Source organism: Engraulis encrasicolus, chromosome 14 (assembly GCF_034702125.1).
Source record: "Engraulis encrasicolus isolate BLACKSEA-1 chromosome 14, IST_EnEncr_1.0, whole genome shotgun sequence".
Classification (NCBI taxonomy): Eukaryota; Metazoa; Chordata; class Actinopteri; order Clupeiformes; family Engraulidae; genus Engraulis; species Engraulis encrasicolus.
In genome coordinates, this window is record NC_085870.1 from 38,674,954 (window position 1) to 38,689,756 (window position 14,803).

General features: G+C 45.2%; 1 protein-coding gene across 1 annotated transcript in view; it reads right to left on the bottom strand.

Annotated features, from left to right (window-relative positions):
• Positions 1 to 14,803, bottom strand: part of st7l (suppression of tumorigenicity 7 like) — a 47,764-nt gene that overhangs the window by 26,908 nt on the left and 6,053 nt on the right. The window contains exons 8-11 of the mRNA XM_063215697.1: positions 12,658 to 12,758; positions 11,332 to 11,446; positions 10,699 to 10,771; positions 10,299 to 10,401 (exon numbers count right to left, since the gene is read on the bottom strand). Of these exons, the coding sequence (XP_063071767.1) occupies positions 10,299 to 10,401; positions 10,699 to 10,771; positions 11,332 to 11,446; positions 12,658 to 12,758 (392 nt within the window). The remainder of the gene's footprint in view (positions 1 to 10,298; positions 10,402 to 10,698; positions 10,772 to 11,331; positions 11,447 to 12,657; positions 12,759 to 14,803) is intronic.

A 14,803-nucleotide genomic window follows, 5' to 3' on the forward strand; every position in this document is an offset into this window, starting at 1 on the left:
GTGTGTGTGTGTGTGTGTGTGTGTGTGTGTGTGTGTGTGTGTGTGTGTGTGTGTGTGTGTGTGTGTGTGTGTGTGTGTCACCTGCAAAACCAAAGGGTAGAGGTACCCCCCCCCCAAGGCCCTGTATAACGCAACAATACCCATGCGAGCTGGCTACACTGGCAGGACTGTGACTGACATGTTCATCTGAGCCCTGCAGCTCCAAATCCCCATCAACACTTGACGCCTGATCTGTAAATAAACAAATACAGCCCAAAAATAACGCAAACACAATACAAGCACCTCGAAATAGAGCAGATGGATAACCTGACCGTCACACACGTTAAGAGGAGTTGTTGACTCCCTGGCTATCTTGCAAGTTGTTAGTGACCGTGGCTGTTTCCCAATGTCCAGTGTTCTATGCCCAGTGAAATGTCCAGTGATTGGATGCTCTTTGGTGAACTACGCGGAGTATCCAATCACTGGGAGTTTCACGTCCTAGAAAGGCTAAAACACTGGGCAGTGGGAAACAGCCAATGTGCTGTCCCACCGTAAGTACCAGCTCCACTTGGTTTTCGCCCTAACACTCTTGCAATGTACACGTGAAAGTGTAGTGTGTTCTAATACTTTCGAGAGCGATGGGAAGGGCTTAAAATCACTTCAAACTCCCCCTTGAATCAAAGTGAGGGTTAGGGGTGTAAATCACAGCCTCCATGACGATACGATACGGTATCAATTTCTTAAAGCAATATTCGATTATTTTCGATACTTAGGAATTCCCCCCAATACGATGCAATTCGATACTATTAGGTTTTTTCCAATTACTTTTCCACTTCTACTGTATTATGAAACAAGGGCATTGGACAGGAGCCAACGATTCCAATATTTTCTATACTTAAGAATGCCCCACGACAAGATGCGATGCGATTCGATTAAATGGTCGGCCATAGGATCTATGCATCGATACATTTCGCTTATTATTTACACCCCTAGTGTACTACACAGAGTGGAAGACGAAACCACGTGGCGTGAGAATAAAACACAGCCTATGCTCCTCTAACAGCCAGGGACAACTTTGGTGAAACCATTGGGTAAAAGGTGTGCGCACCACTGCTGCCAAATATACAAACAGGACCAGCCATGGCATACTCGATAAAGTGTTGCCTTGAATACCATAGATGGTTTGTACATTACAAGTCCACAAACAAATCGGGTAGTACTGTGGTGCATTGGTTTGAAGCCAACATACTGCATCATGAATGGGGGCCAAGATTTGACACCAGTCCTCGGTCATTTCCCTTCTTCATGCTCCTTATCTCGCTCACTTCCTGTCCCACTCTTCAATTTCTTGTCAAATAAAACCATAAAAAATCCCTAAAAACTCACTAACAAATGACAGATAACATCTAAACAAATCAGATGCCCACTGACTCCTGTTGTACAGGCTTCACTGTACACGTCTGTCCACTTTCTCATCAGGTCTGGGCTCAGCCCTCCCCCACTACCTCTTCCTTCTTGGGGCATCTGGGAATACCAAAAGGACTTAACCTAGAGTGGAAAGGTTCGTCTGTGAGACGAGGGTACGGGGTACACTTCCTTCCCGAGCTCAGACGGGCAGCACAACTTTGGACGTCAGAGAGCAGGGCCAGAGGAAATGAAGCTGTTTGTTTGCTAGAACAGCCTCAGGATCTGGGCTAATGTACAGTAGCCCACATCATTTCCTATGTGGATTGTAACACAACAGGTGGAAGCATGATGCTAAAATAGATGACATATTTGCTAAGGGGGGATACTATGGGCAGGAAATACTATAGCAAGATTTTTTTTCTGTCTCCGTAAAGTAAAGACGTACTGTTGAGCTCACATGTACATTTTTTTCAGGTGTGAGAAAAAACCCACCACCACCACCACTAACATCCATCTTGAAAATCCATCTTGAATTAACCTGCGAAACCAGACCTGTGTCCTTGATTTCATACAGAGGACATGATTTCACCTCCCATCTTCTCTCACCCTTTAGTGCATTGGGATGCCATTGAGCCTCAAGGTATTAGGCTAGAGGACAGAGGAAGGAATCCAGAGGAGGGACATTGACTTTCAGCCACAGCCCACACTTCCAGGAGGTAATTGTGTTCCAATTGGTTAGGCAAGAGGCAGCCTTGGACAACCATGTGAATGAAACCGAAGGGGCTGTGGGAGGGACTGGTTCCTTCTCATCATGGCTGGCAGATTTTTCTTTTATTGACTCTATTGACTCTTCTATTGAATTTTGTTAACAAGTCAGTCGGGCCAAGCTGGTTACATTTCCAATTTCAAATCTCCCTCCAGTGAAAATTGACAGTTAACAAAAGGGTCGGTTTAAGGTGAAGACATGCTCGTTCTGTCATTGCCTCAATGGCTAACTCAGAGAAAACGTTTGTCTGATTGTAGCTCTGACCAGAAGCACACAGAGGGATTTGATAAAAATGGATTCAACTCACCCTCTGGGAACTCTGAAATCACTGTAGCTTGGCCAGACTAGAGGCTGGGCAGAACGTTGTAGTCATGACAGCCACTTCTACTTCTACTCAATTCTTACCTCCGAAATTCTATTTCTACTGGGTGAGCATGACCTGCCCTTTCTGGCTTCATTTTCAAAGATCAATCAGTGAGCACAATGCTAAGGCTGAAGGGAATGCGGCGCCGTACGGAGCGAGAAGAGGTGTTGGGGAAAGAGTCCCACTGTCCCCTCGCTCTGTCACCATGTGGTCTGGCTGACTTGAGTCAGACTCTCCTGAGGCATGAAAATGACAGACTTGTCCTCCATCGAGCACCGCAAAGGGGAAAACAAGGAGCTAGTAGAGAGCGGTGCCAGAGAGAACTGAAGAGGCGGTATGTGAAGTCGTTGGCAGTGTTCTCATGCGTGACAAGTTCTGTATGTCCAGACAGCAAAAATGTGCATTCCAGAAGAATTTTTTTAAACAATATAGGCCTGACATACTCTAAGCACAAAATCCCACTTCTACAAATGAGTAATCAGTGGCACTGTGGGTTTGAAATGGACAGGACTCATTAAGAACACTTCCACTATCAGCAACGTTAACAAATGCCATGAGATGTACAAAAAAGTTCTGATCGCTCAATTGTTCGTTAGCGCGTCATAAGAAATCACACTTCCTTAAGTTATGTTACATTGTAAGACTCCTATGCTCTGTTTCCTGCCTGATTCAGCAGAGAGAGCATTTGTGTGGGTGTGCGTGTGCACGCATGCTTGTATTATTCCTGTAAAGTGTCTTTGAGTACCATGAAAATCGATAAACAAAACCTAACTTTTAATTATTATTAAAAGTATGATGATTTTTATTACTATTATTATTATAAAACACAAAATATGTGGAACAACAGAAACCATGAAGCCCACAAGGGTAAAGGGGCTTCCAGGGAGGCTGGAGGTTCCCCTGGTGAGCAGGCTGAGCAGCCCCCGCATGGTTGAGCCTGACTGGGACAGACAGCGCCCGACGAGAGGGGGGGGCTCAGGAGGGGCACGGAGTGGGGAGTGGGGAGCGGGGGTGCAGGGGCTGCTGGAACTCATGTGATGTACCGAGTTGCTGTCTTTACTTAATCCCCTACTCATAAACACACACGTACACACCACAGTAACACACCACCACCAAAAGCAGCCCAGTGGGCCTGTGTGCCGTGATGGAGTGCTCACTCTTTATCTCATGCATACACGCACACGGACAAAAAAACACTGAAACAGACTCGCTGCTGAGATTGCAAACCACACACACACACACACCCGCACGCAAGCGCACACGCACACACACACTGTTTTTTCTATCACCCTCTCACGTGCAAGCATTGACCATGCACACACACACACAAACACAGGCTTCTGTGCGAGTAGAACACACAAACAGTATTCATAGTAACCTCTTAGGAGCAATAAGCCAGAACTGTACTCACTTTCTCTCACACTCACTCTGTATTCACACACACACACACACACACACACAACACACGCACGCGCACACACACACAGTGCAGTGTCACTGGGCAAGCAAGCGCGCTGCTGTGCAGCGTGGTGTGTGTCTGTTGGGAGCGGGTAGCCCCATCAGGCTTATAAATCTCTTGTTCATCACAGGCCTGTTGTCTAGAGGTGCTAGAGGCTGTCCAGGGGGTCAGCACAACACAGTCTCTGGGGCCAGCGAGAAGCCTTGTGTGTGTGTGTGTGTGTGTAGTTATGAGTCTTCATAAATTAGTATTGCTAAGCTTTTTAGTAAGTGTTTGTCGGTGTCCATGCATACATGCATGCCACGGATGCATCGTAGTGTGTGTGTGTGTGTGTGTGTGTGTGTGTGTGGTGTTCTCGTTGACTGAAGCAGGAGCTTGTGGGGATAGCCCACCCACTGCACACCGCCCAGTACACACACAGGGACTCGCCACAGCCCAGTGAACAACCGGTATCCGCTCGCCTCTGTAGGCACAACATAGACGGCGCTGGTGCCATAGCTCCACATAAAAGCACACTGACAACATACACAAACCATCCAGCACCCAGGGCCACTGACTGTAGACAGACACGCACGCACACTTGCACTCACGCACACTTGCACTCACGCACACACATACACATGCGCACACACACACACACACACAGACACACATATTAGAGAACAAACGGGCATAGACACATACAGAAACACACAAACCACAGATATACACACATGAAATCACATTAAAGACAGACATAGAGAGAGAGAGAGAGAGAGAGAGAGAGAGAGAGAGAGAGAGAGAGAGAGAGAGAGAGAGAGAGAGAGAGAGAGAGAGAGAGAGAGAGAGAGAGAGAGAGAGAGAGAGAGAGAGAGAGAGAGAAGTGAAATGCCATTGCGTTCAAGTCAGGGGAGTATGAGGTCAGTGAACTGAGGGACTCTCACTGGAGGACAGAGAACTCTGACGCCGCAAAAATGAACACACACACACACACACACACACACACACACACACACACACACACACACACACACACACACACACACACACACACACACACACACACACACACACACACACACACACACACACACACACACACACACACACACACACACACACACACACACTTCATGTGACTATGTGAACCTGCTCACATCTCACTCATCTGTTTGAGAGATGCATATACCCACTGGTACAATAGGGAATCTAATCAAAACCAGCACTGTAGTTCTTTACAACAGATTCACAATTACACAGAAGATCAATGAAAGGGGTGACTGCTGCATATTATACACACACAAAAAAGACCATAAAGTATATCAGATCACATGACCATAACACCCCAAAACAGTCACGAACAGAATAACAAGAGGGAAAGGAAAAATCCAAGTATGGCTTAATATGTGTGTAATGTGGTTGTAATATGCGTCTCTTTTTTTTTTCTCAGAGGGAAATTCTTCAGTGAACATATAGAAGGTGCCATCCCTAATGCAGTCAAGATCCATTATTCTGTACAACAGCTGTGATCTTCCAAGTGTTTCATTTTCAAAGTGCAGCTGCATTGAGAGAGGGGTGGGGGTGGGGGGATTATGTGGAAGAGTGCAGACTTCAATGGGACATACTGGACAAAAAAGGTGGAAAAAAGATAGAATGAGAGATTGAAAGAATGAAAAAGGGCAGAGAGAGAAAGAGAGAGAGAGAGAGAGAGAGAGAGAGAGAGAGAGAGAGAGAGAGAGAGAGAGAGAGAGAGAGAGAGAGAGAGAGAGAGAGAGAGAGAGAGAGAGAGAGAGTGAGAGAGAGAGAAGGCCACCCATCCCTGGATACTAAGCAGGGCTTTGAAAATAGAGGTGTATCATCACGGCCAATTGTCTGGTTATAAAAGCAGACTTTGTAGTCGGACCGCCATTGACCATCAGTTGCGTGTGCATACGGGTATGTAAATATCTGTCTCTCCCTGTTTGTCTGCATGTTTGTGTGTGTAATTTCCCACATAACCTTTGTTAGTCAAGGTGGGACGTGGGGCACGCTGCAGAGTTGAAATGAAATATAGTTTGAAAACCCTTCAACATTAATAGTTCATTCTTGTTATGTAAAGCTATTTTAGAAATTACTTTCACAATTCAAGGGTCCCACTCCCGGTCAAGATGGTAGGCCTTTCTTGTCCAGGTGCTAGGGGAGAGCCTGGATTTTTGTGCATAGTCTGGATTCATTGTTTGTGTGTCTCTGTACTCTTAGTCATATCTATGCTTATGTGAAGCCATATTTTGGACATTGTGTGTCTTCGTGTCTGTGAATGCTTGTCTCTGCATGTAGGACGCGAGTCTTGAGTGTGTGTTTGGGTATGTCTGTACCTCGTTTTATGGGTGAGTATATGTGTCAGAAAGAGACAGGCCGAGAGAGAGAGAGAGAGAGAGAGAGAGAGAGAGAGAGAGAGAGAGAGAGAGAGAGAGAGAGAGAGAGAGAGAGAGAGAGAGAGAGAGAGAGAGAGAGAGAGAGAGAGAGCTGGCTGTGACTGATGAACCCTGCAAGCACGGTCTGAGCACCTCTCTCTGTGTTTGGGGTAAACAGCTCTACCCTACCCTACCACCCCCTCACCTCGCTAAGCTACCCAAAACGTCTCTCATCCACACTGAAGGCAGAGACAGAAGGCTTGAGTTGGAACACATTCTCTACAATTAAAAAAAAAACATGTATGAGGCATCCATGTATGTAATAGGCATCTCTCTTTTTCAAAATACAACGGCCCAATTCGAAACAGGGAAGGCAGCTGTCCTTCCAGTGAGCTAACTGGACATCGAGTCATGAAGTGTGGATCGAAACGAAAAAATGCTTTATTTCCTCTCTCGGCAGTTGACTGCATTTGTGGGCGTAACGAGGATATTTCGAGGATACATCAGATGCTGACTTCGCTGCCTTGGTACCCAACATGCTGTGCGCCACCTCCCTCTCAACCGGAAACCTGAAAAACAAACATGGCTACTACCCAAGCTACTACCTTATCATACTCTTTATTCTGACACTTATGTATGTAGATATTGAAAATCGAATGCATAAATCAACATTGTAGTATCTAAATATGCTGTCGCTAGATCTATTTATAGCCTATTTTTTACGATTCCGCCGTCTGACGATCATTCACCGTTCAAATAGCATGCGTAAGCTAAGCGCTAACGTGATGAACGTAACTCCCGCCATAGAATCGCCGTAACATCAAATGCGCAAGGCGGCGCACTCGTTAGTGCCGTTCGTAACGGCTGCCTCATCAGCTAACTTGACCTATCTGATCAGTGACATGTTTATGTAGGAGGAGAGTCATCGAGTCACTGCCTCCCGTTTCGAATTGGGCCAACAAACACCTTCTATCCATCACATATTACAGACCTGGGAGAGTAAGAACGTGGCTGCATTACCCCAGGGGTCCGGGTTCGATTCAGACCCGAGGTCCTGCCCGGATCCTTCCCCATCTCTGCCTCTCTCCTCACTCGCTTCCTATCTCTCTTCACTGTACTGTCAGATATAAAGTCACCAAAAAGCCCTTAAAATGTATTTAAAATAAATAAAAAAGTCAGAATGACAGTGGCTGCAGGCACACACTGACTGGATTCCCTGTTGCATTTCCATGCAAGCTGTGAGGTGGAGTGCAACAGTTCAAAGATCCATGCACAGCTTCTAGGCGCTGGTAAAGGCTGGAGTGTTTAATACTTCCAAAGAAATACATTTACTGTGCACTTATTTGACTTTTTTGCTTGTTTATTCAGAGCAAATCGCAAAAAAAGTAAAATAAGTGTGCTGTAATTTTCTTTCTGTGAGGTGGTGTGTCGGGTAGTGATAGTGGAGGTTATGGTGGGGGGTATTTAGAGTGCATTAGCCTGCCCTGGCAGCCTCTGTCTTGGCCGCCCAGAGTTCAAAGAGCCCCGGGGCCAGGTGGAGGTGGAGGCGGAGGTGGAGATGGGACTTAGTGCAGAGGGAGGGAGGGAGGGAGGGAGCCATGACATGACATGGTGGTCTTTTGTAAAATAATCTGGCCGTGTTTGTGTGGGACTGTTCACGCAAGACACAACACACCGGCCCTGAGGGAGGAAGACTTCAGACTGTGTGGCTGTGTGTATGTGTGTGTTTTGTGTGTGTGTATATGTTTGTGTGGGTGAATGTGTGATAAGGAAGGGAGAGACATATATGTGATGTGTTTGCTGTGTGTGATGGATGCTTTGTGTGTGTGCTTGTGCTTGTGCATGTGCGTGCGTGCATGCGTATGACCTGTTAGTCTAATGATTGTTTCTAACTAATAGCCTGAGGCATTGCCACCAGTATGGATGTTAAAGCCTTCCACAAACAAGGGCTCCTTCCCCATTGCATTGGCAAACGGCCTATTACATGGTAAGCCACACAATGCAACTGAACAGCATCTACACATATTTGTTACTGTGATTCTACAGCACAGCACAACATGCAAACAATATAACTGACTCTATGTTTAACCCATGGCACACTAGGGAAGGAGGCAGCCATGACAAGACAAAGCTGTGTCGCCAGGGACACATGCAGAAGAAACGAGCAAAGCGAAGAGAGGAAAAAATTCAGTGTTCTATTCTGACACCTCAATGGTCATCAGGTCGTTGCGGCAAATCAAATCGATTTACCGTAAACACTTGTGTTGTTGATTTGATTGGCCACCGCAGGCAACATTCGTGAGATATTTTCGCCTCGCTTTACTCCTGTTCGCTTGCCTGTGCCTAGGGCTGCACAATTAATCGAAAATAATCGAAAATCGTGATTTAATCGTGATTTCAAGCATCCTTGAAGCCAGAATATACTGACAGGCTGGTGTTTTTCTGGCCAAAAATCTGTCCACCTAAGTTTCATGCTATTGCCTTTCACATAATTATTAGAATTCAGTTTTATTTTGTTTGTCAAGTATATAATTAATTCTTGGTTATATTTCATTTTTTTATAAATGAAAACAAAATTCAGCAAAAAAAATAATAATCGTGATTAATAATCGTGATTACGGTTTTGACCTAATTAATCGAGGTAATGATTTTTTCCACAATCGTGCAGCCCTACCTGCGCCTCCCTCATAGGAATGAATGGTGAAGTTATAATAACCACACACCCAACAGGCCAACATGGACATACAGTAACGACCATAGAGAGGTAATTTGTCTAAATACAACAAAATGTCATATTCTTTATTGTGAGTTTAGACCAGAGCGCATAGAAAATGAAAATCCCAGCTTATATACGTAATGAGGTAAAAGAGTGCCCGGTGAATGAATATGCTCCCTTTTCATGTGCAATAACAAGATAACACATAAAGGCAAAATAGGAATTTGTCAAATTTATGCTGGTGGTAAAAATTCATGGCACCGGACGTGTTTGTGAACAGGTAACAAACAATTTGATAATGAACACCTCAAATAGTGCTTTTTAAAAAGAGTCAAGTGATAATGAGCGATGCACTCTATTACTGAGCTGCTGTCTGTCAAGGATCAGGAATGACAACGGGGGAATGAGTGAGTGGGTGCATGGAGAAGACTCATGCAAGGCAAGGCAACAGCAACATCTGCTGGCCAATATAAACTGGTCAACATGATCTGTTTTCACCAGTTGACTGACAGTTGGAGAACTAACAACATAATTTGCACACACTGTGAGGAGAAGAAAGGAAGTCCTCCTGACTATTATTCTAAAATACTATTGAACAAGAGAAAAAGACAAAAGGCATCCTTAGTTTAAATTCTTTAACATTTGAATCAACTGTATAAAAAGATTTTTTCTGCCTCTTTTCACCTCGTACCAAAAAGCAAAGAAGTCTAAGCATTTTTTTAATGGAATAAATATGCCATTTTTTAAGTAAATATTAAAAGCATTCTATCTTGTCTATTTCTGAGCCCAAACACAACAAACATACACTAATTTGGATTCCTTTGCTGTGGGTTGTATACAATATGTGAGTGAGGGAAAATGTATTTCAGCTGAAGGAATAGCACAGAGGCGTGTGTGTGTGTGTGTGTGTGTGTGTGTGTGTGTGTGTGTGTGTGTGTGTGTGTGTGTGTGTGTGTGTGTGTGTGTGTGTGTGTGTGTGTGTGTGTGTGTGTGTGTGTGTGTTGCCTTTGGTACGTGTGGGTTGAACTCCACCGCTCTGTGTATGGCCTCTACTGCGTTCATTTCTGCTGTGTGTGTGTGTGTGTGTGTGTGTGTGTGTGTGTGTGTGTTACCTTTGGTACGTGTGGGTTGAACTCCACCGCTCTGTGTATGGCCTCTACTGCGTTCATTTCTGCTGTGTGTGTGTGTGTGTGTGTGTGTGTGTGTGTGTGTGTGTGTGTGTGTGTGTGTGTTACCTTTGGTACGTGTGGGTTGAACTCCACCGCTCTGTGTATGGCCTCTACTGCGTTCATTTCGGCGGTGCTGAGGCCTCGTCTCGAGGCTGCCTCTGGAGAGAACCTGCCAGCGGGAGAAGAAACGCACCACTTGGCTTAACAGCAATACACACCAACCACACACATGCTCACAAGTGCGCACACACACAAAAATGTGTACAGATGACATACTGCTGAGTAGTCTGTCTGTTCCAATATATCACAACAGCACTGATAGCTGTATTGGTGTCTGCGTATGTACGTGTGTGTGTGTGTGTGTGTGTGTGTGTGTGTGTGTGTGTGTGTGTGTGTGTGTGTGTGTGTGTGTGTGTGTGTGTGTGTGTGTGTGTGTGTGTGTGTGTGTGTGTGTGTATGGACGTACTTATCTGATACTGCCCGTGCTTTGAGCAGTGCTGATGTGTAGCATATCGTTGCTGACTTTGGCAAACTGATGTCTGTAAACGCAGAAAAGCTTCGGGTCATTCACCAAAGCAATGTCAAAGCACCGTATAAGGCCGTTTCTGCCACTGCTGTGTGGAGCAGAAAAGCTAAAGACGATTGATAAAGACAGAGACAGTTCATAAGGAGTTTCCTCTGGAATCCATGTGACTCAAGGTTCTAAGCTGCGATCCTATGGCAGCCATGGCCCTTTAGGAGACCAGGAAGGGAAATGAATTGAGTTCAATGGAGAGTCACGCCTCTTTAGGAGACCCAATCTGACCCCACTTTGTCGCATTGGTGACACGTGGTATGATATATCCTGGTTACCATATTTAAAATCTTTGGAAAAGCCCTATTTAAGTGCAGTCAATTTACCATGTGCAACTATTTATTTATAATTTCTTTTTTTTCAGAAGCAAAAAAAAAAGAATTCTACTCTTTCTATACAAGCATACTCACATGTTATATACAGTATAGATAAGAAAACTTCAGTCTTCGATTTCAAAACAGGCACAACAAATGTAAGTTTCAACAGGAAAAACATAATGAACATCGTAGGAGAGAAGTGACTTGCCGTCATATTTGGCGAGTACTGCTTGCACATCAGCGTATGCCTGCAGCTCCAGCAGTGCTTCTAGAAGGTTCTCATGGATGTTTAGCATCCCCAGCAACGGGAACTCTTTCATTAGCTGGGGAAACAGACAAAAAAGACACTATATTTTATGGTTTCACTTTCATTAACGGTGTCTTATTTGGTGTATCTGCATGTATCAACTGGTAATATTATACACATACTGTAACAACATACTTGCATTGTACTTCACTAACCCCAAAGTACAATGCAACTACATAACGTCACATCCGCATTTACAAGTCTTTCAAAAATGGAATTGTTTCCAAACAAGCAATCCACCTACACGTTTTGAGTGGTAGCACACCATAATGAATAATGAACTCGCTTTCACTAAAAACAACATATGCCATATCCACATGGCACACACTTTACAGGGGTGGTGGTTGGAGACGCCTCAATGCTGCGGCTTTCAAATGAACAGCGTGAGGGGGAAGGAGGGTGTGCAGCAGCAACCTGGGGGTAACAGATTTGTCATGCATTTGTGTCCGTGTGTGTGTTTGTGAGTTTGCCAGTGTACAGTAGGTGTGTCTGTGCTTCTAAGTGCATGTGTGCGTCTATGGGGGTCATCCCTATGTTCCCCGGGTCCTATGTTCCCCGGGTTCTATGTTCCCCTCTACAGGGGAACATAGAACCCTTTTTTGAAAAAAGGGTCCTATGTTCCCCACTCCTTCAAAGTAGACTGCTGCCACATGGCAAAGTGCAGGTTGCTGTTGCCACTGTGACAGGTTAGGTTTAGGGATAGTTTTGGTCAGGGCACAAATTGAAAACTCATAAACATTGCATTACGACAGGTTAGGTTTAGGGATGGTTTTGGGAAGGGCACAATTTGAAAACTCGGAAACATACAATGCGGGGAACTTAGGACCCTTTTTTCAAAAAAGGGTTCTATGTTCCCCGCTGCTTCCAAGTAGACTGCTGCCGCATGGCAAAGCGCAGGTTGTTGTTGCACCTCTGACAGGTTAGGTTTAGGGATAGTTTTGGTTAGGGCACAAATGTACAACTCAGAAACATTGCATTTCTGACAGGTTAGGTTTAGGGATGGTTTTGGGAAGGGCACAATTTGAAAACTTGGAAACATGCGGGGAACATAGAACCCTTTTTTAGAAAAAGGGTCCTATGTTCCCCGCTCCCATACAAAGACAGGGGAACATAGGACCCGGGGAACATAGGACCTGGGGAACATAGGTGCGCTACCCGTCTATGGGAGTGTGTGTGTGTGTGTGTGTGTGTGTGTGTGTGTGTGTGTGTGTGTGTGTCTGTACTCACGTCTCTCATCATCTTGATGGCCTCTTTGATGCGGCCCAGCTTGCGGGCACACATGGCCAGCCGACGCCTGATGTACACCAGCAGGTTACTGTCTCGGCCTGCTGCAGAGCAATAGAGTGGACAGGGAGGAAGAGAGAGAGAGAGAGAGAGAGAGAGAGAGAGAGAGAGAGAGAGAGAGAGAGACACACACACACATCAATGAAAAACACATACACTTCAGGGACAAACACTCACCCACACTTTGGTGAAAACATACACACATGCACACACACGCACACACTTCAGGGGCAAACAACCCATATAATGGTCCCCACACTGATACACACACACAAGCATGCACGCACGCACGCAAAAACACACACCTCTCAAACTGACTACCACAAACCAGCACTCAGTACTGTCACCACATAAACTAATGGATACTGCTTGGACACAAGCCCACGTATAGTATGCACACACAAACCTTCTCCACTCCACCTTCGGCACGCACACGCACACGCACACACACACACGCACACACACACACACACACACACCTCAGAAGTAGGGAACATACTGCGACTGTACAGTAAGCCGCCTGTGACACTGGCCTAAAATGTGTCTTTTCCACCTTGTCACCGCTGGCAGTGTTTCACGCACGCGTCACGTAACAAGTCATGGCACAGATCAAATACAGCTCGTTTCATCTGGGGACCTCGCGAAAGCTCTGTTTAGCCTGGCCTTAATCAGGTTGGGGATAATATTTAATACTGGGCCCCAGCCCAAACACTCTAGCTAGCGCAGCCCCAAGAGGTGCTAGGGGAATTTAATAAGTTGTTAAATTCACAAATTACTGGAATGATTGGGTGGGGGAGAGAGAGAGAGAGAGAGAGAGAGAGAGAGAGAGAGAGAGAGAGAGAGAGAGAGAGAGAGAGAGAGAGAGAGAGAGAGAGATTGGAGAGAACGGTATTGAACTTTGTGTACCGTATGCATCCCGATCTGCAAAATGTGTGTGTGTCTAGTGTACATGTGTAAGCCTGCCTTTTTCCAGTGTATACCGTACTTGTGTTTATCTAAACATACGAAGTGATAGCCTGCTGCACGCGTGGGTATGCATGTGTGAGCAGGTTTGGATAAACGCATCCCTCTTACCCATCATCACTTCCTCTGAGTGTTGTTTGAAGAGATTGGGTATGCTCCTGTGTGTGTGTGTGTGTGTGTGTGTGTGTGTGTGTGTGTGTGTGTGTGTGTGTGTGTGTGTGTGTGTGTGTGTGTGTGTGTGTGTGTGTGTGTGTGTGTGTGTGTCGTGGTGTATTTGTATAACTGGGCTTCTGCGTATGAGAGGTGAGTGGGTACATGTTTATAGCAGTTGGAGAGGGTGTGTGTGTGTGCATGTGACAAGTGTGTCGCACAGCTCAAGTGCGTATTCAAAGAGGCAGTATCATTCTTGTTTGCAAGAACCTGTCCACAAAAGCGGAGTGGATGTTTCAAAATATATTCCTGTGATAAGTGTTTTTTTTGTGTGTTTTAAAAAATATATATTATTAGTCCTGAGCTGTATTTTCCCCTTCTTACCCAGGTGCTTTTAAAGTTGAAAAAAAAAAAACTATTCCCCAGTAAAAAGTGCCCTACATGGACTGGACTGGAATGAAGTATTGTCATGTGGATTACTCAAAGATGTTTTGGGTAACAAAACCCCCTTGTCAGATATTTACTTTAAAGTAAGTTAAAGTATGCCTATGTGAACAGGGTCTAAGCACCTTCCTCCCTGCATGGCTGAAGTGCCCTTGTGCCCTTGTGCAAGGCACCCATCCCCACACTGCTCCAGGGAATGTAACCAATACCCTGTAATGTCTGTAAGTCGCTTTGGATAAGAGCTTTAGTTAAGTGTCAGGGCTTTTTCTAGGAATTTTTGGCATGAGGGAGCATCATGGCAGGTTGCGGGGGGGGTGAAGGGTGTGTGTGTGTGTGTGTGTGTGTGTGTGTCCCGTGATTGAAAAAAGTAATTCATATATTTAAAAAAAAAGAAGTATGAGGGTGCACCCGCGGAGGTATGAGGGTGGAGCGCCCCTATTTCCCCGTTCAGAAAAAGCCATGAGTGTAATGTAATAATGTAAGAACCTACTTCAATCTCGTCTATTGTCTGCATGTACTGTATGTACATGGA